Source organism: Natator depressus, chromosome 28 (genome assembly GCF_965152275.1).
Source record: "Natator depressus isolate rNatDep1 chromosome 28, rNatDep2.hap1, whole genome shotgun sequence".
NCBI classification, from domain to species: domain Eukaryota; kingdom Metazoa; phylum Chordata; order Testudines; family Cheloniidae; genus Natator; species Natator depressus.
The window spans coordinates 6,517,451-6,544,247 of NC_134261.1; the positions used below are offsets into that span (position 1 = coordinate 6,517,451).

Here is a 26,797-nt window from a genome sequence, read left to right on the forward strand (position 1 = left end):
CAGGACCAGGCACTCATGCGAATCTAGGGTGCCGAGAAAGTTGGACACCCGCTGGTAAAATTGTGGCCGCCTTGGGCTCATTTGCGGTGCATAGATATTAACAAGGTTGACCACGAGCCCCTCCATACGGACTCGAAGGTGCAGCAGGTGGCCCGGCACGACCTCAGTGACCCCTAGCACCTCGGGCCGTAGGGTGGGGGAGAACAGGGTCGCCACTCCAGCTTGCCAAGTCGTGAAGTGGCTAAAGTAGACCCCGTCCCCCCACTCCAGCCGCCACCTCTCCTCAACGGTCGGGTCCGTATGGGTCTCCTGCAGGAAAGCTACAGAGTACCCCCCTTCCCGAAGATGACAGAGCACCTGGGACCTGCGGAGAGCCATCCTACAACCCCTGGTATTCAAGGTTGCAATAATAAGAGGCATCATGCGGAGGGCTGGGGGGGTGGGGGTATCTCAGTGGCGGGGGTGTTCGTGGCCCCCGGCGGGTTGCACAGCAACCCGTGACCCATCTCGTAGATGAGTAGATCGCTTCGGAAGCCGCGGGCCTGCTCGTAGGCTGCAGCACCGCGCCTGCCTTGCCCTCTGCCCTCCTTTATAAGGGCCCTTGTGGCCTGAAAAATTTGATCTAAGTCCCCCCAGAGCTGAAGAGCTAGCTGTACCCTATTGCGGGCACCACGGGTGTGTTCTAAGAACTTCCGTAGTGCATGCCGCAGCTCATGGGGGGGTGGGGTTACGGTTCCCGGGGTATTCCCCGGTGGGGCTCTTAATACAGCCTCGTGGTCCGCTAAGGTGGGTAGGCAGGGTGCGGACCACCGAGAGGGCGTCTGACAGGCTGGGGTTATTAAATCCATTTCATGCCGTGGGGTGGAAGGGGATGGCGGGGGAAAAATTGCAACTCCTAATGGGTCGCAACTAGAAAGTGCAAAGACTGCTCCCTGGGGGGAATGTGCAAAAGGCGGAAAAAAAACGACCCCAGGGGCGGCAATAGCATTGCAGGAGGGGGTAAACTGGGCGGGGGCAAGGGAGGGGGCAGGGGCAGAGGTAAGGCTCTGGGAGTCAGGAGGCAAGCAGCTGAAGGAAGGTGCCTCCTGAGCAGAGTCGAGGGTTAAGGGGTAAGGGAGGGGGCTCCCAGTAATGCTAGGCACTGGCTGCGTGGTGGTCTTGGCGGCCATGGCATCAGGTGGTGGACCACCTTCTGCAGGGTGCTCGCCCGGGAAGGCAATTAGCGGGAGGGAGCATGGGGAAAGGGGGGCTGGGGTGAGGTTGCCCAGCTCGAGGCCAGCCGGGAGTAGATCATCCTCTCCCTGGGTGACCGGAGTCAAATCTAGGGCCTCAATCTCTGCGTACACGGAGAAGAGGCCAACGCCTGCTACCCCGGGGGCCTCTCCTCTAGGGCCCGCCTCAGCGGTCGCCTCGGGGTTCGCGGGGGGTTCGGATGGTATCCGGGCAGAAGGGGCGTCCTCAGGGGTCTCGGAGGGGAGGGTCGCCCATGGAGGGGGGATTCTGCCCTCCAAAGCCAGTCTGTCTTCCCCTCCCGACACCAGCGGATGGATCTCACTCGTGGTCGCAGCGGAGGGCTCGATATCAGTGCCTCCCTTCCTGGTCTTCCGGGGGGCTTCCGCGTCGGATGAATGCAGCCGAGCTCGAGCCTTCCGCTTGCCTCGTTTCCCCTGGACTAGGTTCCAGCCCTCCATAGCATCGTCTGGGGGCTGGTTAGCAGGGGTCGTGTCGGGGGGCGGAGGCGATGGTTCAGGGGTTCGGGGGGGTAGCGGTGAGGCACCATGAGGAGGGGGGGGTTCTCCTTGGGGTGGGCCCTCTCCTATGCCCGATAATATCTTTGTCGCACCCTCCTCCATAGGCTCTGCCGAAGTGGAAATACCAAGGGTGGGACTCCCTTGCTCGCCCGGGCATTGTAGGGAAAAAATCTCCTGGGCCCGGACGGGAGCAGCGATGGATTGAGTAGGAGGAGGGTTGGTTTCAGGTGCCGGGCAGCAAGGGGCGTCGGCAACAACGGGGCCGATGTCCTGCCGGGTCTCGGGGCTCTCGGGTGCCCCTCCCCCCCGGGCCAAAGGGCAGTCTCTGCGGACATGCCCGGCTGAGCGGCAGAGGTAGCACCAGGCCTCTCCGGTGGAGTAAAAGACCCGATAGCAGGCTCCCTGGTAGGGGACTAGGAAGGACCCCTCGAGCGCCTCCCCGTCACGCACCCCCGCCGGCGGTAGAAGCTGCACTTGCCGGCGGAACAAAAGGACGTGACGGAGGGTGGGGTCCTTGCAGCCCAACGGGAGAGGGCTGATGACAGAGGTAAGTTTCCCCAGGGCGGAGAGAGCGGGTAACAGGGCAGCATTGGGTAAAAAGGGAGGAACGGAGATGAGGACGAGGCGAACGCCCAGGTCTTCTAGCGGCTCTAGGGGGACGAACACCCCCCCCCACCGCAAGGTTCCTCTCCACCGCCTCCTGGGCGGCAGCCTCCGTAGCTAAGAAAAAAAATGACCTTCCCAGACATCTGGGAGGCTGCCACAATAGCCGTGGGTCCTACCACCTTCGCCAACGCCTACACGTATGTCTCCACGTGGGGCGAGGCGGGCACCAGGAGGCAACGGACACCGTGCTTCCTGGTCAAGGTGGGGAAAGGGCACCGGCTGCTGGTGATGGTAGCGGAGGCAGTGGGTGGGAGAGATGACGAGGCGGCAGGCAGGGGGGAGCCTGCCAACGCCCGGGCATATGTCCTGGGGGCCGGGGGAGGGGCATTTGCAGAGCTGTTGGAGGGAACTGCGGGGAGGGGCGCCGCGGTCGATGACGAGGCCACAGCTGTGGGGGCAGCCCCTGCCATGGAGGGCCCAGATGTTTTAGCAGGGCCCTTTCCTTTCTTCCCGCCCTGGCCTTTGTGGCCAGCTGGCGGGGGGTTCCTAGAACCTGGGGCGGGGGTGGGCACAGCAGCGGCAGTAATCACTCCGGTGCCTCCTGCTGCCGGTGCCCCAGCGGGGGCGGTGGCAAGAATTTTGACAATCGTGGGGGGGGGGCGAGTTTGGGGATTGGGCAGGGGGGTGTGGGGAAGGAACAGCTAATATTGTTAAAGGGGCCTCGCCCCTCTCATTCCCCGCCATTGTGAGCAGGGAGAGACGGGGAGACACCGGAAGGAGAAGGGGGCAGGGGGAAACGAATTAACCACTCCTCCCTGCTAGGCTGCAGGCGGGGGGAGGAGGGGGGGAAATGCCAAATGGGTTGGACGGGGGGGGGGGGAAGAAATCCAATAATAGAGGCAGGCTGTAAAATAAGCAGTCCGGGGAGGGGGGTGTAAACCCACGCACGTTTGCCCAAAGAGTCTCGTTTGGTCGGCTGTTATGTCCGGTCCGAAAGGCAAAGTTCAAAGCAAACAGCTGGATCCGAAAGCAGATAGCAGGTTGCCAGCAGGGACGAACGGCGGGGGGCCGTGACAGTTGTAGTAATGGTGGGGGGGGGCACCGATGGATCAGGGGGCAGCTTATTGCCACACCCCCTGTGCCGCCACAAATGCAATTAAAACACAGTCAAACTCCCCCCACAAGAGTATAATTCGAAAAGTTACTCAGTCTTACGGCCCCTCCCACGATGATTTGTATCTTCCCGGGGTGATGTCTCTGAAAATCTTCTTCTCCAACTGTGTTGGCTGTGTTCCAAGGCTTCCGGCAGCCGAGAATGTTATAAAGATAGGGCTGGAATGTCCAAATAAAACAGCGAAACGGCTGGGTCTGGGGGTTCCACTCCCCCCTCCGGACAGCAAAGTCGGCAATCTTCCCCCCCTCCTCCGGGGGTTCAGCTCAGACAAAGAGCTGCGCCCGAAAGCAGGCGAGGGGGGGGTGGTGCTGGCTGCAAGATGGCAGCCTGTCAGCACTCAGAAAAAAAGGCAAAAAAAGTGGCAAAAATCAAACCAAATCAAAAAAGCGTCGGCCCGGTCGAGGGGGGAGACTAAGGCAGGGTCCAAAAGTAAGAAAAATCCAGGCCAAGGGGCTTTAGGAAAGAATAGAAAGCAGACAGCTGAGGAGCAAGCGAGGGACGGTCTCATCTCCCAACAGGGAAGGTTTTTTTTTTTTTTGAAACAGAAAAAAAATTTTATTGTAACAATTACAAGAATTACCAAAGAACCAAATCAAAGTATGCAACAAAACAACGCAAACAGAAGGTATAACACAGCAGCTTTCAGGAGGGAGAAGTGTTCAGGTTAGCCTGGGCCCAGAGCGGGGGGGCTTCCTAGACACTCGTGGTCTTCCACCCTCCTGAGTTACCGGTGGCCTAGAGCGGGGGGGCTTCCTCGACACTCTTGGTCTTCCACCCCCTTGAGTTACCTAGTGCCGCGCCCAGTGTCACCGATTATCCCCCTCTGAGAACGCCCAGCAAGATGGGCACGGCTGCGGGGTGGGCAGTTTGGGGGTGGGGGGGTAGACACCCACGTATTATAGGGCCCTCCTAGATGACAGTAACGATGGTATCCACAGCGGCAACGGCTGGGGCTGGTGTCTCTCGCTCTTCCCCTCAATCAAAGGGTTAGACAGAGGGAACCGGATGGGGTCACCGAGCAGAGAACCCCAGACAGCGCCCACCGCTCTTCAAAGGTGTCAAGGGAGTCGGTGGACGCCGCCCAGAGGAACTCCGCCCGGATACGTGAATGTACTGAGAATAGGAAAAAGGCCCTACAATCGCAGGACGTTTCATGGGCCAACCTCCTCTCTCTGGTTTTATAAATGGCTGTTTTTGCCAAAGCTAGGAGGAGGTTAACCAGGAGATCCCGCGACTTTGTGGGGCCGTGGATGGGGAGTGTATAGATAAAGAGGTGGGGAGAAAAATGAAGCCAAAAGCGCAACAAAATATTTGTGAGGAGCCGAAAAAGGGGCTGCAATCTGGTACACTCTAAATAGACGTGTGCCAGGGTTTCCCTCACATTACAAAAAGGGCAAGTATCCGGAATGGAAGTGAACCGTGTCAAAAACACGCCCGTGCTCACAGCTCCGTGAAGGAGCCGCCAACTGATGTCTCCGACGGGCCTCGGGACCAAGGTGGAATACAAGCTGGCCCATCGAGGTTGCTCACCCTCCAAAGGTGGCAGGAGGTCCCGCCACTTTGTGTCGGGGCGGGACACCAGGGTGTGGGCATGAAGGGTGTGAAGCGTGAGTGTATACAAATATTTCCGTGATGCAAGTTGAAAACTGACCGGTTGCAGTTCATGCAGCCGGCTCGCAGTGAAAGGGTGAGGGGTTTGTCGGGATCGGCAGGGTAGGGGCCCAATGGAAAGGTCCGGCGGGCCCGGGGTAGAGGATGGGCGTGGTGCGCCCTCGCGCAAAGCTCGGTTGACATAATCCCGAGCTGCAGGGGTCAAGGCGGCCTTCACCTCCTGAAGTATGCGCCGGGGAGTACGGGGGCTGGAGAGCCCCATGCGCCGAGCGAGCGTCAGGGGATCCAGCCAGTCTCTCCGGTCATAGTCCAGGAGGTCTCCGACCTTCGTGACTTCCGCCAAGACCAACCTCTGGCGCACCGAGCGGGACTCCGCCACCTGCACACGGAGTTGGGGGTTGTGTAGCAGGGGCTCCGTGAGGAGATCTGCTCCCGCGGTGGCCGCCACGGACCTGGTTGTTAGAAACAGTTTCCAGGTCCGGAGGAGGTCCTGGTAGAAGACCGGCAGCCCGGAGAGGTCTCGCGGAAAACCTCTCGAACAAAGGTAAAAGAGCTGCCGGTCGTATCGGAACCCCTGGAAGCGGCGCAGGAAGGCGTGCGCCAGTATGCTCCACGTCGAACTACCTGCACTGTATAGGAGCCTCTGCAGGGCCTGGAGGCGGAAAACGCGGACCTGAGTGTACAGACACTTCAGGCCCTGTCCTCCTTCCTTCAGGGGTAAATGAAGAACTCCAACAGGAGCCCAGTGCATTCCCGACCAAAAGAACTCTAGAATCAATCTCCGGAGGTGGGTCAGGAAACCCGGGGCCGGGGCCAGGGTGTTGAGCCGGTACCAGAGCGTGGACAGGACTAGTTGGTTAAGCACCAGTGCTCTCCCTCGGAGGGAGAGACATCGGAGTAGCCCTGTCCATTTCCGGATCCGCTCTATCACCCCGCCCTCCACATTTTGCCAGTTCTCCGGCGGGGAAGGGTGCGTGGCAGAAAGGTAAACGCCGAGATAGAGCAGAGGACCCGCGCTCCACCAGATGGTCTGAAGTGCGGGTGAGAGGGAGCTTACCCGCCGCCAGTCCCCCACCGCCAAGCCAGAGCTCTTGACCCAGTTGACTCGGGCGGAGAAGGCTGCCAAATAGATGGCTTGGCATGCCTCCACTCGCGCCAGGTCGCCCGGGTCCTGGACCACGAGAAGTACATCATCGGCGTACGCCGACAGGACCAGCCGCAGCTCCGGCTCCCGCAGCACCAACCCTGTCAACCTCCTGCGGAGGAGACAGAGGAAAGGCTCGATCACAAGAGCGTACAGCTGGCCCGAGAGGGGGCACCCTTGTCGCACTCCTCGCCCGAAGCTGACCGGTTCGGTCAGGGTCCAGTTGAGCCTAACCAAACACTCCGCGGAGGCATACAGCACCCGGAGAAAACTCACAAACTGAGGTCCGAATCCAAACGCCTGCAGAGTGCTCAGGAGGTACCCATGGTCTACTCTGTCGAACGCCTTCTCCTGATCAAGGGACAGGAGGACGAATGACAGACCATCTCTCCGCCCGAGTTCCAAAAGGTCTTGGACTAGAAATAGGTTGTCAAAAATGCTGCGACCTGGGACAGTATAGGTCTGGTCTGGGTGGATCACGTCCACCATCATGGACCCTAGCCGCAGCGAAATTGCTTTCGCTACGATTTTGTAATCCGTGCTAAGGAGTGAGACGGGACGCCAGTTTCGTAAATCGCGGAGGTCCCCCTTCTTCGGCAGCAAGGCGAGCACCGCTCGCCTGCACGACAGAGGGAGGATCCCGCCCTGCAAGGACTCAGCCCAGACAGTAACTAGGTCTGGGCCGAGGATGTCCCAGAACGCGCGGTAAAACTCCACGGTCAGCCCGTCCATGCCCGGAGATTTATTGGTGGGCATGCGGCGGAGGGCTTCCGAGAACTCGGCCAGGGTGAGAGGCAGCTCTAGCCGCTCTCGGTCGCCCACGCTGACCGTGGGGAGGTCCTCCCAGAGCACCCCGCAAGCGCCAGGATCGGTCGGATCTGGGGAGAAAAGGCTTCTGTAGAAGTCGCGGGCCCTCCCACACATCTCCTCCGGATCCATGAGGGGGGTGCCGTCTTCCGCTAGAAGGCAGGTGACGTGCTTCTTGGCCCCCCTCGTTTTCTCCAGGGCCTAGAAGAAGCGGGAGCCGCGGTCCATCTCCCGAAGGAGGCGGATGCGGGACCGGACGAAGGCACCTCAGGCCCGGTGGTCCTCGAGGGCCCGAAGCTCCTCCCGCTTCTCCCGGCACGCTCCGCAGAGGGACGGGTCCTCGGGGTCAGCGGCCAGACGCCTCTCCAGCTCCAAGACCTCCCGTTCCAACTGCTCTATCGTCGCATTTCTCCGTTGGCTGGTGCCCCGAGTGTAGTCACGGCAGAAGAGCTTGGCGCGGACCTTCCCTAGATCCCACCATCGCCGCACCGAGGGAAAGGCACGCCATTGCTCTCGCCAGGCGAGCCAAAACTCCTGGAAGGACGTCACGAAGCTCTCATCCTCCAACAGCCTATTATTAAAGTGCCAATAGGCCGGCCCCGGTCTCTCTGCACGGAGGGAGACCGTTATAATAACTAAATGATGGTCGGAAAAAGGGGCTGGCGGAATGGTAGAGGAGTGGCCCTGTGAAAGATGGAAACGGGATAAATAGATACGGTCCAACCGAGAGTGGTGTGACCGATGGGCCTCCACCCGGACAAAAGTGAACGTGGAGGTGTCATCTGGGAGATGGTCATGCCAGACGTCCACTAGGGAGTGATATTCAACTATTCCCCGAAGAATATTCGCGGCAGCCGGGCTCGGCTCGGCGCCTGAGCGGTCCTGTTCCTCGAGGGTGGTGTTAAAGTCTCCTCCCAGGACCAGGCACTCGTGCGAATCTAGGGTGCCGAGAAAGTCAGACACCCGCTGGTAAAATTGTGGCCGCTTTGGGCTCAGTTGTGAGGCATAGATATTAACAAGATTAACCACGAGCCCCTCCATACGGACTCGAAGGTGCAGCAGGTGGCCCGGCACGACCTCAGTGACCCCTAGTACCTCGGGCCGTAGGGTGGGGGAGAACAGGGTCGCCACTCCAGCTTGCCAAGTCGTGAAGTGGCTAAAGTAGACCCCGTCCCCCCCACTCCAGCCGCCACCTGTCCTCAAAGGTCGGGTCCGTATGGGTCTCCTGCAGGAAAACTACAGAGTACCCTCCTTCCCGAAGGTAAGAGAGCACCTGGGACCTGCGGAGAGCCATCCTACAGCCCCTGGTATTCAAGGTTGCAATAAGAATAGGCATCATGCGGAGGGCTGGTGGGGTGGAGGTTTCTCGGTGGCGGGGGTGTTTGTGGCCCCCGGCGGGTTGCGCACCAACCCGTGACCCATCTCATAGATGAGTAGATCGCTTTGGAAGTTGCGGGCCCGCTCATAGGCCGCAGCACCGCGCCTGCCTTGCCCTTTGCCCTCCTTTATAAGGGCCCTTGTGGTCTGAAAAATTTGCTCAAAGTCCCCCCAGAGCTGAAGAGCTAGCTGTACCTTATTGCGGGCACCACGGGTGTGTTCTAAGAACTTCCGTAGTGCATGCCGCAGCTCATGGGGGGATGGGGTTACGGTTCCCGGGGTATTCCCCGGTGGGACTCTTAATACAGCCTCGAGGTCCGCTAAGGCGGGTAGGCAGGGTGCGGACCACCGAGGGGGCGTCTGACAGGCTGGGGTTATAAAATCCATTTCATGCCTTGGGGTGGAAGGGAATGGCGGGGAAAAAATTGCAACTCCTAATGGGTCGTGACTAGAAAGTGCAAAGACTGCTCCTTGGGGGGAATCTGCAGAAGGCGGAAAAGAAACGACCCCAGGGGCGGCAGGAGCATTGCAGGAGGGGATAAACTGGGAGGGGCTAGGGGAGGGGGCAGGGGCAGAGGTAAGGCTCTGAGATTGAGGAGGCAAGCAGCTGAAGGAAGGTGCCTCCTGAGCAGAGTCGAGGGTTAAGGGGTAAGGGAGGGGGCTCCCAGTTATGCTAGGCGCTGGCCCCGCGTTGGTCTTGGCGGCCATGGCATCAGGTGGTGGACCACCTTCTGCAGGGTGCTCGCCCGGGAAGGCAATCAGGGGGAGGGAGTATGGGGAGAAAGGGGCTGGGGTGAGGTTGCCCAGTCCGAGGCCAGCCGGGAGTAGATCATCCTCTCCCTGGGTGACCGGGGTCAAATCTAGGGCCTCAATCTCCGCGTACACGGAGGAGAGGCCAACGCCTGCTACCCCGGGGGCCTCTCCTCTAGGGCCCGCCTCAGCGGTCGCCTCGGGGTTCGCGGGGGGTTCGGATGGTATCCGAGCAGAAAGGGCGTCCTCAGGGGTCTCGGAGGGGAGGGTTTCCCGTGGAGGGGGAGTTCTGCCCTCCAAAGCCAGTCTGTCTTCCCCTCCCGACACCAGCGGATGGACCTCACTCATGGTCGTAGCGGAGGGCTCAATGTCAGTGCCTCCCTTCCTGGTCTTCCGGGGGGCTTCCGCGTCGGATGGATGCAGCGGAGCTCGAGCCTTCCGCTTGCTCCGTTTCCCCTGGACTAAGTTCCAGTCCTCCATAGCGTCGTCCGGGGGCTGGTTAGCAGGGGTCGTGTCAGGGGGCGGAGGTGATGGTTCAGGGGTTCGGGGGGGCAGCGGTGAGGCAGCATGAGGGGGGGGGGTTCTCCTTGGGGTGGGCCCTCTCCTATGCCCGATAATATCTTTGTTGCACCCTCCTCCATAGGCTCTACTGAGGTGGTAGTAGCAAGGGTGGGACTCCCTTGCTCGCCCGGGCGTAGTAGGGAAGGAGTCTCCCGGGCCCGGGCGGGAGCAGCAGTGGATTGAGTAGGTGGAGGGTTGGTTTCAGGTGCTGGGCAGCCAGGGGCGTCGGCAACAACAGGGCCGATATCCTGCCGGGTCTCGGGGGTCTCAGGTGCCCTTCCCCCCCGGGCCAAAGGGCAGTCTCTGCAGACATGCCTGGCCGAGCGGCAGAGGTAGCACCGGGCCTCTCCGGTGGAGTAAAAGACCCGATAGCGGGCTCCCTGGTAGGGGACTAAGAAGGACCCCTCGAGCGCCTCCCCGTCACGCACCCCCGCCGGCGGTAAAAGCTGCACTTGCCGGCGGAAAGAAAGGACGTGACGGAGGGTGGGGTCCTTGCAGCCCAACGGGAGAGGGCTAATGACAGAGGTAAGTTTCCCCAGGGCGGAGAGAGCGGGTAACAGGGCAGCATTGGGTAAAAAGGGGGGAACGGAGGTAAGGACGAGGCGAACACCCAGGTCTTCTAGCGGCTCTAGGGGGACAAACACCCCCCCTACCACCAGGCCCCTCTCCACCGCCTCTTGGGTGGCAGCCTCCGTAGCTAAGAAAAAAACAACCTTCCCATACATCTTGGAGGTGGGGGAGAAACAGCTAAATTTTTGAAAGGGGCCTCGCCTTCCTCATTCCCCGCCATTGTAAGCAGGGAGGGACGGAGAGACACCAGAAGGAAAAAGGGGGAGAGGGAAACAAATTAACCACTCCTCCCTACTAAGCTACAGGAGGGGGGAGGAATACCAAATGGGGTAAACAGGGGGGGGGGAATCCAATAATAGGGGCAGGCTATAAGCTAAGCAATCCGGGGGGGGGGGGGTGTAAACCCACGCACGTTTGTCCAAAGAGTCTCATTTGGTCAGCTGTTATGTCCGGTCCGAAAGGCAAAATTCAAAGCAAACAGCTGGATCCGAAGGCGGATGGCAGATTGCCAGCAGGGACGAAGCGGCAGGGGGGCCGTGACAGTTGTAGTAATGGTGGGGGGGGTGGAGCAGGCACCGATGGATCAGGGGGGCAGCTTATTGCCACGGCCCCTGTGCCGCTACAAATGCAATTAAAACACAGTCAAACTCCCCCCCCACGAGAGTAGAATTCGAAAAAAAACTCAGTCTTACGACCCCTTCACGATGATTCGTAGCTTTTTAAATTATGTCTCCTGTCTTCTGAAATCCTTCTTCTCCGGCCGTGTTGGCTGTGTTCCAAGGCTTCCGGCATGCTAAGAATGTTGTAAAGATAATCCGAGCTGCCAGCAAAGCGGCTGGGTCTGGGGGCTTTCACTCCCTCTCCGGACAGCAAAATCGGCAATCTTCCCCCCCCTCCTCCGGGGGTTCAGCTGAGACAAATAGCTGCGCCCAAAAGCAGGCGAGGGGGGGGGGGGTAGTGCCAACTGCAAAATGGCGACTTGTCAACAATCCAAGGAAAAAGCAAAAAAAACGGCAGAAAATCAAACTAAATCAGCAAAGCGTCCAGCCCGGTCGGGGGGGGGCGGGGGGACACTAAGGCAGGGTCCAAAAGTAAGAAAAATCCAGGCCAGGGGGCTTTAGGAAAGAAAAGAAAGCAGATAGCTGGGGAGCAAGCTAGGGACGGTCCGTCCTCCAACAGGGAAGGTTCCAGAACAATCAGGAACCTTCTGGAGACCATTAAGACAGGCTGATTAGAATACGTGCAGCCAATCAAGAAGCTGCTAGAATCAATTAAGGCAGGCTAATCAGGGCACCCGGGTTTTAAAAAGGAGTTCACTTCAGTTTCTGGTGTGTGTGAGAGGAGCTGGGAGCAAGAGGCACTAGGAGCTGAGAGTGAGAACGCGGACTGTTGGAGGACTGAGGTGTACAAGCATTATCAGACACCAGGAGGAAGGTCCTGTGGTGAGGATAAAGAAGGTGTTGGGCGGAGGCCATGGGGAAGTAGCCCAGGGAGTTGTAGCTGTCGCACAGCTGTTCCAGGAGGCACTCTAGACAGCTGCATTCCACAGGGCCCTGGGCTGGAACCCGGAGTAGAGGGCGTGCCCGGGTTCCCCCCAAATCCTCCCAACTCCTGGTCAGACACAGGAGTCATCGACCTGGACTGTGGGTTCAGAAAAACGGCCAAGCTGAGGGCTGCCGTGAAGCTCCAAGGTGAGCAAATCCGCCAATAAGCGCAAGACCCACGAAGGTAGAGCAGGAACTTTGTCACACTGGGTAAAAGGTTACACATCTTGTCTTGAGTAATTTTCTTCCTAACAGAAGATTTATTTCAAAAGTTATCAATTTGAATTTCCATTTGAAATAGAAATAATTACCATCTATACTGGGTCTCTATTCTCATATATGCTATTTCTCTCACATATTCCCACTCTAATTCCTTTGGAGTGAGGTTTTAATTTCAGGATTAGTCACCATTTCCGATACAGTAGAAGGGGGCAGGGAGAGAACTAGAAGAAAACCTGAATTATATTGTAATACTGAAAGTGATCACATAATCAGCCTCTTACATTACACTAACTTCATGTTTAATTTCATTCTCGCTGGTAACAACTTATTCAAAGATTACAAAATATAAACTTATAGGACAGTTTTCTCTTAATTCCCATTTCCACCCAGTGAGCTTTGTGTGAAGTCACATTCTACAATAACCTAGGAGCCTTCCATTTCTGTGAGTTCGTTTCTCCCTGGGTCTTCTCCCAGAAGTGTGGGTGGAAGGGGTCTCACGCTACGTGGGAAGGTTGCATCATGAAAAAAAACACCTGTGCTCTACTTTCACACTTTCTAATCTTTCAGAGTAGCAGGAGGTGCAGAAGTGATACAAATGCATTAGACTCTAGAGCAAAACGAAGAGACCAAACCACAGACTCGGGACTCAGCAGTCATGTATCCTGCAGTCTGAACTTGGAATCTGATACATTCCCTCATTAGCTACCATGATTTCCCCAGCATGGAAGTGCTTCTTGTCCAGCGAGGCAGCCAGATTGGAACCCATAGGCATGGGATGGCTCTGAAGGAATCAGCTGTTTCTCTCTGTGCTTCAGGAAACTTTGGATCCGAAGAGTAAAAGACAGTTGTTCCCAATTTCATCATGGCATCTTTTAGAAGTGTGATCAATGCCACTTCACTAGGGAGCAGCGTTCTAAAAACAGTTTCACGGGGCCACAGGTCACCATAGCGTCCATCTCTAGGGTGAAAATCAACCACTAGTATCTGCAATTTCTATCTGAGTTCTTGTCAAATCATTGACCTTACTTGGAGTAATTTTACACTTCTCTGGCGCAGAATTCTTTAACAACCACACAACATATTAGTAGCGATAGTGAGGTATAACTTCCCCAAGTATGCCCTTTTACTTCCTTAATCTGGTGGCACAGATTTAAAATAGGAACTAAATGCAGGTGCGGCTTAGAATCCCTGTAAGACACCAAATGTCAGGTATCTATTCAAAATAGGTGTCTTTCTGCAGCTCTATCACGTTCCTCATGGATTTCATTTCCTACACATTTACAGCATCTCCCAGGGGTGAGCTGAACAGAAAGGTCACTTCCATTTTTCCCATCTCTACCTAGATAGGGATTGCATTTCCCAAATAATAGTGAACATGCATCTGATTATGAAGGAGAGATCCTGCAGGGCCTCAGCCACAACTGCTTTGGGAGGCAAATGCATGGGTATTTTGCTTAGTTACAAGTCATTTACTAGGGAATCCTCTTCCCAGCCCTTTAGAGAAAATATTGACCTAACCAGTTGAACAATAGGGGGGATTGGGATGGTGATGAGGAATAAGGGAATCCCTCTGACTTACCCTATCTTCTTCTGTTGTTACACAGGGTGAAATAACACTTTTCCCTATCTCTGCAATGTTCCTGCTCTTTATTATAGTTCAATATATTTTAAGGGAGGAAAATGGTAGTAAAAGTATCTGCTCTCCAGCACAACCTGAAGCAATATCAGAGCAACTGGGAATGAAACCATTTGTTCCCAAAGGGGAACTTGATGACCAACAATTGATTTGAAATGGGGGAACAGTATAACCGGGATGCTCAGGGTTTGTTTAGACTAGGAAAAGTGATGGAGTTTAGGTCAGGTCAAGGGGAAAGCTAATGCCAACCACTGCACCTCAGCTGCATCTGCTCTACAACTATAATTGTCTTTTTACACCAAGATCACTAACGTGAGCAGCCAACGCCATGTACAGTCCTAGTGGATGTACGGCACGGTTAGTTTTTGCCTCAGTGTAGCTTGTTGGGAATCAAACCTCTCTCTCCCACCTAGAGCTGAAGAATGGTCCATGCTGGAGGGTCCTCTATGATGAGATAACTGGCTCTGTGGACATGGGGAAAGTGGTGGAGGTGATATATCTTTACTTTAGCAAAGCTTTTGATACGGTCCCCCACAGTGTTCTTGCCAGCAAGTTAAAAAAGTATGCATTGGATGAATGGACTATAAGGTGGATAGAAAGCTGGCTAGATTGTCAGGCTCAACGGGTACTGATCAATAGCTCCATGTCTAGTTGGCAGCTGGTATGAGGCAGAGTGCCCCAGGGGTCGGTCCTGGGGCCAGTTTTGTTCAACATCTTTATTAATGATGTGGATGATGGGATTAATTGCACCCTCAGCAAGTTCGCAGATGACAAAATGGGGAGACAGAGGTAGATATGCTGGAGGGTAGGGATAGGGTTCAGAGTGACCGAGACAAATTAGAGGATTGGGCCAAAAGAAATCTGATGAGGATCCAACAAGGACAAGTGCAGAGTCCTGCCCTTAGGAAGGAAGAATCCCATGCATTGCTACAGGCTGCCGACCGACTGGCTAAGCAGCAGTTCTGCAGAAAAGGACCTGGGGATTACAGTGGATGAGAAGCTGGATATGAGTCAACAGTGTGCCCTCGTTGCCAAGATGGCCAATGGCATATTGGGCTGTATTAGTAGGAGCATTGCCAGCAGGTCGAGGGAAGTGATTATCCCCCTCCATTCGGCACTGGTGAGGCCACACCTGGAGTATTGCATCCAGTTTTGGTCCCCCCCCACTACAGATGGTATGTGGACAAATTGGAGAGAGTCCAGCGGCGGGCAAAGAAAATCATTAGGGGGCTGGGGCACATGACTTATGAGGAGAGGGTGAGGGAACTGGGGTTATTTAGTCTGCAGAAGAGAGGAGTGAGGGGGGATTTGATAACAGCCTTCAACTACCTGAAGGGTGGTTCCAAAGAGGATGGAGCTAGGCTGTTCTCAGTGGTGGCAGATGACAGAACAAGAAGCAATGGTCTCAAGTTGCAGTGGGGGAGGTCTAGGTTGGATATTAGGAAACACTATTTCACTAGGACGGTGGTAAAGCACTGGAATGGGTTACCTAGGGAGGTGGTGGAGTCTCCATCCTTAGAGGTTTTTAAGGCCCAGCTTGACAAAGCCTTGGCTGGGATGATTTAGTGGGTGTTGCGTCTGCTTTGAGCAGGGGATTGGACTAGATGACCTCTTGAGGTCTCTTCCAACCATAATATTGTATGATTCTATGACACACATTCCTACAACTCAATAGAAAAGATCAGAGGACTGACCCCAAAGAAGGGTGAGCTGCAAAAGGCAGAAGCAGGCAACTCATCTGGGGGTAGCTGAGAGACCACGGTGAAGACGGTTGAAAGATCACTATGTGGCAATTAGCAAATGTGATTAAAAAAAAAAATCTTTGGCCAGCCCTAGTCAAGACATTTATTACAGTTCTCTCTCATGTGGATTTTCTGATGTCTAATAAGGTTTGAACTCTGAGTGAAGTTTTTCCCACTCAGAGCATGTGTACGGTGTCTCTCCTGTGTGGATTCTACGATGTGATATAAGATTTGCGCTCTGATTGAAGCTTTTTCCACATTCAGAGCACGTGTAGGGCATCTCCCCTGTGTGGATTCGCTGATGTGTGATAAGCTGTGAGCTCCGATTAAAGCATTTCCTGCACTCAGAGCACATGTAGGGTTTCTCTCCTGTGTGGATTCTCCAATGTCTGACAAGGTGTGAGTGCTGACTGAAGCTTTTCCCACACTCAGAGCACGCGTAGGGCGTCTCCCCTGTGTGGATTCGCTGATGTGAGATGAGGGCTGAACTATCAATAAAGCGTTTCCCACACTCAGAGCATCCATAAGGTCTCTCACCCGTGTGGATTCTCCTATGTGTGATAAGGTGCGAGCTCCGATTGAAGCGTTTCCCACACTCAGAGCATCCATAAGGTTTCTCACCCGTGTGGATTCTCCTATGTGTGATAAGGGCAGAGTTCTGATGAAAGCTTTTCCCACACTCAGAGCATGTGTAGGGCATCTCTCCTGTGTGGATTCGCTGATGTGAGATGAGGGCTGAACTGTCAATGAAGCGTTTCCCACACTCAGAGCATCCATAAGGTTTCTCACCCGTGTGGACTGTCTGATGCGTGATAAGGTGTGAGCTCCGATTGAAGCTCTTCCCACACTCAGAGCACGTGTAGGGCGTCTCTCCCGTGTGGATTCGCTGATGTGTGATAAGGTTTGAGTTCCGATTGAAGCGTTTCCCACACTCAGCGCACGTGTAGGCTCTCTCTCCTGTGTGGATTCGAAGATGTGTGATAAGGTGTGAGTGCTGATTAAAGCTTTTCCCACACTCAGAGCACGAGAAGGGCGTCTCTCCTGTGTGGATTCGAAGATGTGTGATAAGGTTTGAGTGCCGACTAAAGCTTTTCCCACACTCGGAGCATGTGTAGGGCCTCTCTCCTGTGTGGATTCGCTGATGTGAGATGAGGGTTGAACTATCAATGAAGTGTTTCCCACACTCAGAACATCCATAAGGTTTCTCACCCGTGTGGATTCTCCGATGTGTGATAAGGGCAGAGCTTCGATTGAAGCTTTTCCCGCACTCAGAGCATGTGTAGGGTTTCTCTCCAGTGTGGGTTCTCCAATGTGTGATAAGGGCTGAACTCCGACTGAAGCTTTTCCCGCACTCAGAGCAGGTATAGGGTTTCTCTCCTCTGTGCATTCTCTGGTGTGTGATAAGGTGTGAGCTCCCATTGAAGCTTTTCCCGCACTCATGGCATGTGTAGCGTGTCTCTTCCAAGTCGATTCTCTTGTGTGTAATAAGGTCTGAGTGGCAACTGAAGTTTTCCTCTGGCCTCTGCCGAGTCTCACAGGCTTTTTCTTTTTCTGGGAGTCCACAACTCCCGGAAACATTCCCTTTGGATCTTCCTGGGAACGTCAAATGTGGTTCTACTTGCTCAGCATCTTCCTGCTGGGGTTTCTCCTCCTCACTCTCACTCACCATCCCATCACCTGATGGGAGACAGAGAGAATACAGACATAGGTCACTCCCTGCACCGAAGAGAAAGAAAATCTCAGAGAAAGGTATGGAAAAAGGGATGAACAAACCCAAATATGTGCGGGAGAGATCAAACCTATCTGGAGCTGATTTTTCCCAAACCTTTCCCCAGAGGAGAGAGGAAGGGATTACCTTTGGTCCGCATCTTGCCAGAACACTCAGGGGAAAGCTACATTGGGGAGGGACCTGCTGCCAGTTGTCAAAGTATAGGTGGGAAGGCATAAGTGACCTCTGCCTAATGATTCCACATCTGCAGGGAACAATCCTGAACTTGGAGAGCTCATAAGGTCTTTGTAGGGCATCCCAAGTATTCACGGACAGTTTTTGAGTTGGTTTAACCAATTCCTCACCAGTGCAGGCAGCTCTCAGGAGCACTTCTTTCTCAGAGCCCTGGAGGTCTGGGACCCATGGCTCTTCCCCTTGTTCCAGTTGTGAGATCACATCAGGTTTGGAAATTGGAAACCCTACTCAAGGCAAAGAAAACAAGGAAGGTCAGTGGAATTTGTCAGATACTTGTCACAAAGAATATTCCTTGGTTTTAAGACCAACTCATTTTTAAGCAGTAACATCCCAAGGCCAGCTTCCTTGGCTCAAAGTGCCAGGAGAGTTATTATTATTATAAATCATATTCATTACCTTAGTGCCTAAGAACCAACTAAAAGTGGGTCCCCATTCTGCTAGGCACAGTACAAACACAGAATAGTAGATGGCTTATTCCTGGAAAAATTTACAATCTAAATACACAAGACAGACACAGAATGGGGGAAGGGATAGAACCCACTGTGAGATTATAGATATTCAGGCCTGCCTGTAAAGCCTACACTTTAAGAACTTAGGTGTATTTTTATCACTTAGCAAGTTACAGGGGTATAAAAACAAAGAATCAAAATCAGTCTGCCTGTGTATGGGCCTTCTCTCACTAGGATAGTCTGAGGCCTTGTTCTTAGGCAAAGGCCTTTGGCTAAGCAGCAGGGGCAGCCATAAGCTGGGAAGCACACAGTCACATCATCACATCCCAAACCAGTCACATTGAAATAAGGTGGTATTGGGTTGTTAGATGATCCTGTCCTAATAGTTCCCATCACCACCAGATAAAGAAACGGATCTTAAGATGGTTAAAGAAAACTTAGTTTGATAGCATCCTGTCTGGCAAGAAATCACTTATTAATGGTTCTGGTTGTGAAACCCTCATTTCTGTATTGCTTTATATTTATGTCCCACACTTTTCTATTGTTAACCTGTCTGGTTCTCTAATTGTTTCTGTCTGCTGTATAATTAATTTTGCTAGGCGTAAGTTAATTAGGCTAGTGGGATATAATTGGTTAGAGAATTATATTACAATATGTTAGGATTGGTTAGTTAAATTTCAGTACAATGATTGGTTAAGATATAGATGAGAATATTACTATATGAACTGGAGGGGGAAGGGAAATTGGAATCATGTTTGTTAAGGGAGGGAACAGGGACACAAACAAAGCTCTGCGGCATCAGAGCTGGGAAGAGGGACACAGGGTAAACGCTCTGCAGTGTCAGAGCTGGGAAGGGGTACACAGGGTGAATGCTCTGTGGCATCAAAGCTGGAGAGGGAACATTGGGGAACAGACTCTATAGACATATAGACATAAACCCAAGTGGTGTGAAGGGCTTTGGAATATGCTTGCTTGGAAACTAACCCCAATAAACATTGCATCATCTGCACTTCGGACTTCTGCTCATTTGCTGATTGCGGTCTGCGTGACAAGAACCAAGGAAGTGGGAGGCCTCTAACAAAATGAACATGACCTGAAAACCAAGAGGTAAGCCTTTAAGGAAGATTTTAATACACTTTGGAATGGATCAGGGATTCTCACAAGGACTGATGAGCGGGCGATGGTAAATATGCATTTAGATCCCTTTCTTGTTTTATATCTTTTCCCTGTAAGGCATGCTGTCATGGATCCATAGGATCTGTGCAATGCCCTGGCTTTTAAACAGTTCTTGGGAGTTGCCCCTTGAGTGCACTAGACCCCCAAGGGGTCCCACACTTCCACAAGGATAGGCCATGTAGCTTCAACACTGGAGACTGAGCCTCTGGCTTCAACGCTCCTATTTCAACCTGTGAGCTCTGCCCAGCAGGTCCAGCTGAATGACACTCCTGTTCAGAAACTGTTCCTCATTCAACGTACAGAGCAAGTTTTTGCTGTGACACTGGGCAGACTTTTAAAACACAGCAGGGATTATTAGTCAATTGAAAGACAGCATTGGAAAGTCCTTAGATTAGCACAGAGAAGCAAACAATATAGTCCGTACTGGCCAATGCCCTTGAGTCATGCTGCTGTAGAAAACATTTTGGTTTCCCTTCACTGTGCCTGTCCATTTGTCTTCACTCTGGTAGAGCTCCCTGCATCTGCGAGCCCAGTTCTTCCTGTTCCCAAAAACATAACGAGTCCATGTATGCTTCACTCAGCCAAGCAGAGATCCTCCCATGGAGAGGTGACAATTATTCCCTTGTCTCTGTCGGGTATTCCATTGATGTAGGTTGGCCCCAGCCAGTCCTTAATGACCCATTCATATCACCCCACGACAGCTACGTGACAAAACACCTCATGTCTCCTGCTCTTTATAATCATAGCAATACCAATCACAGAGGGAAACTGAGGTGTGTATTGGCATCATAGAAATATCACCAAAATTCCCACCTCTAACACACACACACACACTGCTCACCGCCCTTACAGAGAAAGCAAAGCACAGGAACTGGTCATTAGTCCAGTGAACACACTGGAGGACAAGCTGCAATCCTCAAACCCTGGTCAAAAAGGAGAGGGATATGGGTCCCGACCCATAGAGAGGGGCTGGCTAGAGGCCTGATACCTGAGGGGGCATTCCTTGAGCAGACCATGGAGGCAGGTCAGGGACTCAGCTACCCCAGAACTGTGACATCGCAAAAGCACATTTTAAGGAATTAGGAAATCTAGTGACTCAGGTGTAATGGCAGGGAGAGTTCAACTCCCCCAGTGTGTGGAGAAGGCTGGGGAATTAACCACTAAAATTCAGGAGCAACAGCCTCTAATTCTTCCGGAAAAGGAGAATGTAAGAAACAAGAACTGGGCCACGCAACCTCAGGAGGGCCAGGCTCGAAGATCCAAGGAGCCTGGAGGGAAGACAGCTTGCGGCTGCTGCAGATGGGGAGAGGGGGGACAAGACTCTCTCCAAATTCTCACTCCTGTTGACCCCGACTTGATTCTATGATCTATGACCTAGTCAAGGGGTGGGCAAACTTTTTGGCCCGAGGGCCACATCTAGGTGTGGAAATTGTATGGCAGGCCACGAATGCTCACAAAATTGGGGGTTGGGGTGTGGGAGGGGGTGAGAGCTCTGGCTGGGGGTGTGGCTCTGGGGTGGAGCCAGAAATGAGGAGTTCAGGGTATGGGAGCGGGTTCCAGGCTGGGACAGGGGGCTGGGGTGTGGAGAGGGGTACAGCTCCGGCTGGGGATGCGGACTCTGGGGTGGGGCTAAGGATGTGGGGTTAGGGGTACAGGAGGGTGCTCCGTGCTGGGACGGAGGGGTTAGGAGGGTGGGAGGGGGATCAGGGCTGGGGCAGGGTGTTGGGGAGCAGGAGGGGGTCAGACTCCAGTTGGCGCTTACCTGAAGCAGCTCCTGGAAGCAACGGCATCTCCCCCCTCCAGCTCCTTCACAGAGGGTCGGCCAGTCAGCTCCCATTGGTCACAGTTCCCGACCAATAGGAGCTGTGGAGGTGGTGCTTGGGATGGGCGCAGCGTGTGGAGACCCCTGGCTGCCCCTACGTGTAGGCTGGAGCAGGAACATGCTGGTGCTTCCAGGAGCTGTGCGGAGCCAGAGCACGTGTGGAGCGTGGCAAGCCCCCAACCCTGCTCCCCGGCCGGGGTGCCAGAATGGGGCAAGCCATTGACCCTGCTCCCCAGGGCAAGACCCTCTTTACTATATTTATCTTAGTCTAATCGTTATGTGTATTGATCCTTGCCTACGATTTCAATTATAACTGTCTGTATTAAATCAAGTTTCTGTGTGTTTCACCAAATTTCATCTCCTCTATTAACTTTGAATAGCTATGGACAAGGGCAAGTTGTACCCCAATACGTAATCTTATAGGTGTAAAAAAGGTACAGGCTACACTACCACCCTGTGACATCATCATCAGCTTCATCATCAAGGTGCACATTTGTGCCTGGGTAGTGGCTCTGCTATGGGAGGGAGGAATGCAGCAAGGACTCAGGATCGGTGGCCAGGGTCGCTGTGCATAGAGATGGGGAGGTTACATGGGGAGGGGGGTAATGAGAGAGGGAGGTCAAGAGTTAAAATAATATTTGGGGGAAAAAATGTATAATGAAGTGAAACTGAACAGAAATAAAACTGGAGTGCAGGCTCTAAAGCAACAAGGCTTGGGTAGGGATTCGGGGTTAAAGGTCTGGGATCCCCCACAGCTCTAGATCCCCAAATCTCTCCTCCCTCCCACTGACCCAACCAGCCCACTTCCTGGGTGCCCTTCCTCCACACTCCTCTCCCCTTCTTCCCATTACTCTCAGCCATCACCACCTCCCGGCACCTTCGGAGCTTCTTGTGTTCCCTCCTCGTCACTCACTACCTCATCCCTCCCTGATGGTTCTTAGCTCTAATCCTGCACACACCTTCCCCATCTCCTAGCACCCCAGAACTATCTACTCCCCCCCTTCTCCTCCCCTCCCACGGCTCTGTTCTCTCTTCACCCATGGGGTCCTGAATGTCAACATTATACGCTCTCCTATCAAAAGAGGAGCTCATCTGACTGTCACACAAGCCATGCATGAGCCATACACCTATTTACTCAATTTAGAATTCTACAGGTGGCATATTTTCCTCTTAAAATGAGGAAAAGGCATGAAAGCTACAATTAATAATGACATTAATAATATATCCAATAAGGATATATGAAATGCAATTTTTAAATGACTGATGGCACCAAAAGGCACATGTCCAAAAAATTTTCTAGTGGGTGGGAGATAAGGCAAAAAAGGGGGGCAAGGAAACGTCTCAAAACTTGTATGAGGAATAAAGGTATAAAGTTATTACTACTCAGGTTCTTTAGAGACCCCACAGCTTCTAATAACCCAGGGAACAGGACTCCTTACCCAGCAAAACCACTGTCTCATAGTTCTCCTGCATGATATCCCTGTAGAGGGCTCTCTGAGTGGGGTCCAGCAGAGCCCCCTCTTCCCTGGTGAAATACACAGCCACCTCCTCGAAAGTCACCAGCCCCTGAAAGAGCAAGAGTCCAACACTCAGTACCGGCTTCTCCACTCACAGCCCCACTATTCACGGAACAGCAGCGCCAGGTAAATGGAAGCTCCGGGAGGCACATGTTAACAGAGTCCCACCCCATCTTGCTTAGAGCAGCCAGGATGATTCACAGGGTAGAAAGAGAGAACCTTTGTTTCTCCCAGCTGACAGATGGAGGCAGAGTCTTCACATTTATCACATAGCTACTAGTCAGAACTTGATAGAGGAGATGGGGCTGTCTCTGGACCGTGTTGGTGGCTCCCTGGTAGGAATCCCAACACTCTCCCAATAAAATATATGGAAGAAGGGGAAGTCAATAGTAAGGAATATAAGTGAGAATGTCAGAATTGTAGAAAATTGGTAAGGGAAGTTATCAGAAATCAAGGACAATAAGGAGGAAATTTTTAAAAGTATATTAATCCTAACAATGGTAGTGGTAAATTACTAGACGGAAATGGCAGAATTATCAAAAATAATGGAGAAGAGGTAAAAGTCTTCAATAAATATTTCTCTCCTGGGTTTGGGGGAAAACAGATGATGCAGTCATATCATAAGATGTTGATGACGACACTCTTGATTTCAACAAGAACTCACGAGGATGTTAAACAGCAGCTATTAAAGTTAGACATGTTTAAATAAGCAGGTCCAGATAACTTGTATCCAAGAGTTTTAAAAGATCTGGTGAAGGAGCATGGTGGACTATTAATGTTGATTTTAATTAGGACTTGGAGCACTAGGGAAATTGCATCAGACTGGAATAAAGCTAATGCAGTGCCAATATTTAAAAAGTGTAAAAGAGATGACCCAGCTAATTACACGAGTGTCAATCTGACATTGATATTGGGCAAGATAATGGAGCAGCCGATACTGGATTTCATTAATAATTAAAGGAGGGTACTATAATTAGTACCCATGAACAAAGGTTTAGAGAAAATAGATCCTATCAAACTAACTGGATATCCTTATTGGATGAGATCAAAAGTTTGGTTGCAGAAAATAGTATTGATGTAATATACCTAGACTTCTATGAGGCATATGACTTGGTTCAGCACAATATTTTGACTAAAAAACTAGAATGATACAAAATAAACACAGCATCGAGTAAATAGATTAAAAACCGGGACTGTAAATGGGGAACCTTGGTCAAGTGGATTTATTTCTAGCGGGTTCCTACAGGGATTGGTTCTTGGCCCTGTGCTATTTAACATTCTTATCAATGACCTGAAAGAGAAGATAAAATCATCACTGATAAAGTTTGCAGTTGCCGCAAAGATTGGGGGTGGTGGTAACGAATCAAGTGTCAGTAGATTCAGGCTCCAGCACTGGCAGTCTGGGAAGTTTTCCCAGCCCTGGCTGGAGGATTATTTCTTGTTCCACAAAGAGGGGAAGTTCCATTCCCAACTCCTGTGCCTTGAAATTAGGCCCTATCGGACACTACACCCCATATTCAGCATCGTGATATGATTATAATATGATTGGGACATAATTATGATGCATTTTGTGCAAGATGGGTCATGTGCGGTGTCATTGGAAAAGTTACGATTTGCTGAATATGATTATCCTATTTGTGTGCATGGATCATGTTTGTACTGAAGTTATGGCTATTGTCTATATATCTGCATTTCAAATATGCTCACTCTGGGTAACACCCACAACTAGCCTTTCAGGTACAACAATGAAGAAGCCAGTCAGTGATGATGGCTCATCAACGAAGACAGTGGACCATGGAAGAGCTTAGCACTCAGCAGGGCATGCTAGGGCATGTGACCAGACCACATGACAATGAACTCCATTTTGGTACCTGTATTTTTCCACAAACTGGACTGGGAACTGAGTTTGGAACAAAGGGGTCCTGCCATATGGAACAGGTACATAAGGTGGGGTGTGACATCATCTCTTGGCCTCATTCCCCACACAAGAGAACTCCTGGAAACACCTGAGGAAGAAAGACTGAACTGGGGGAAGTGCTGGTCCAAGGGTAAAGGGATTTCTAGCTTGTGTATGAAAACTTGGTGGACTGCTTGTATCATCAGTCAGGGTGAGAAACTGTGAATTCAGATTCTATCCATCTAGCATGTTAGGCTTAGTTTGAGTTTTTGGTTATTTGCTAAGTAATCTACTTTGATTTCTTTGCTCTCACTTATAATTGTTGGGGATATGTTAGGGTTAAGTAAAAGACCTGGGAAGCTGCTAATGTGCTGACATGGCATTAGGGGACAAAGACATAAGCAGGCAGTAATTCTTTGCTTAATAAATAAGGTGCCATATTTTTCCTTTCCCTGTTGTTTGTAAGAATTGATAAGGATGCAGCTGCATGAGAAATCTAGTTGTCGGAATGAATGCCCTTCATGTGAAAGAAGGTAAAATAAATGTTCTCTCTCCCTCCCTTCCTTTCCCAGCTACATAAACAAGCCCTGACTTATGGCCCCTTCCTCCGTCCTCTGAGAACTGCTGATTAGGGAAATTTGTGGCAAGACATTATTGCAAAGAACTGTATTTTCAAGGTAAAAATGCCTGTATGACATGCGTAATGCTGTGAATAATAGATAGGGGTGGGTATACTAATAGTATGGGTGTTTTCTATTACTTAATAAGGGTTTTGGGGGTGTTGTAACAGATATAGGCATTTACATACTAATTTAGATAAAAGGAGTGTGATGTAAGTAATCCAGTGCTTACTCGATAATTGGGTCAAGGGGAACAAGTATCGCAATAAAAGAAGCCTGTACTCATATCCGCCTCCAGGTCAATCTGCTCCTTTTTTCTTCTAACAATAATCAAGTAAAATCTATCTTTCTGTAGTTAATAAACTTGTGTTATGCTTTATCTTAACCAGTGTATTTTGAGTGAAGTGTCTGGGGAAAATGTCAGCTTGGTTAGCACAAGTTTGTTGTGGATATCTTTCCCATATCGAGGGGAAGGCGAACTATCTTACTGAGCTTACATTATAGAGATCCCTGTGCACTATAAGATGGTATAATTCTGGATTTATATTACAGCAGGTGTGCAAAGTTGGGGAGCTGGGAAATTGGCTGTTGTCTTCTATCTGTCATTGAGTGGCTTAGGTAAAGCACTCAGGTAGCTTAGTTGGGTGTATGGTGCCACCTGCTGTCATGTTGGGTAATAACAGGTCCTGGAGAGGCTGGCTGAATCTCCAGCAAAGCAGTGTGAGAAGGGCCAGACCAGCTTGAGGATTAGAAGGCACAGCAGTTCCCAGAAGCCCCCCAGACTGCACCCTGGGGGTGACAACCCATCACACCCTAGATTACACAAGTCTCAGCAGGTTTGTCACATCCTGTCCCCTCCCTTTCTCAACCCTAGATATTTCCTGCCTCCCACCACCTCCCACCCTCCTATGCCTGTACTGCTCCTCTCCCTCCAAGCAGAACCCACCACCACCTCCCTGATAATCTCTTACCTGAGCCAGATCCATTGCAGCCATTTCCTTCCCCCTGGGAGGATGGGATGATCTGGAGCAAAATGTGGACGTTACTCTGTAGCCTGACAGGGTGAGACGGGCAATGTGAGAGAATTCAGACGGGGCTTTTGTTCATTCCACATGCCGATTCCCCCCAGGATTTTTCCCTGCTCACGGACATTCTAGGTTCTGCCACACTGTGAAGCACAGAGTGACCTTATTCCAGTGCAGGCCTAGCCCCCTCCCACCAGGGTGAAACCCTGCCAGTAACAAAGTCTCTCTGTTACACTTTTGCTCAAATAAATTTGTTAGTCTCTAAGGTGCCACAAGTACAGACTAACACAGCTGCTACTCTGAAACTTATCAAGTTTGTGGACAATACCAAGCTGGGAGGGGTTGCAAGTGCTTTGGAGGATAGGATTAAAATTCAAAATTATCTGGACAAACTGGAGAAATGGTATGAAGTAAGTAGGGTGAAATTCAATAAAGAGAAATGCAAAGTACTCCACTTAGGAAGGAACAATCAGTTGCACACATTCAAAATGAGAAATGACTACCCAGGAAGGAGTACCGCGGAAAGGGATCTGGGGTGTCATAGTGGATCATAAGCTAAATATAAGTCAACAGTGTAACACTGTTGCAAAAAAAAAAAAGGAAACATCATTCTGGAAAGTATTAGCAGGAGTGTTGTAAGCAAGACACGAGAAGTAATTATTCCGCTCTACTCCATGTTGATTAGGCCTGAACTGGAGTACTGTGTCCAGTTCTGGGTGCCACATTTCAGGAAAGATGTGAACAAATAGGAGAAATTCCAGAGCAAAGCAACAAAAATGATTAAAGGTTTAGAAAACATGACCTTTGAGGGAAGATCGACAAAACTGGGTTTG

The 26,797-nt window shown here is 51.9% G+C and overlaps 2 protein-coding genes across 4 annotated transcripts in view; one reads left to right on the top strand and one right to left on the bottom strand.

Annotated features, from left to right (window-relative positions):
- The window catches only part of LOC141978953 (uncharacterized), a 215,637-nt gene that overhangs the window by 79,695 nt on the left and 109,145 nt on the right, over positions 1-26,797 (top strand). The window lies entirely within an intron of this gene.
- The window catches only part of LOC141978962 (uncharacterized), a 20,087-nt gene continuing 5,519 nt past the window's right edge, over positions 12,230-26,797 (bottom strand). Inside the window, 5 exon segments of the mRNA XM_074941371.1 lie at positions 12,230-15,670; positions 15,672-17,172; positions 17,569-17,682; positions 22,345-22,471; positions 25,911-25,993. Coding sequence (XP_074797472.1) covers positions 15,586-15,670; positions 15,672-17,172; positions 17,569-17,682; positions 22,345-22,471; positions 25,911-25,934 — 1,851 coding nt within the window. The 5' untranslated portion in view covers positions 25,935-25,993 and the 3' untranslated portion in view covers positions 12,230-15,585.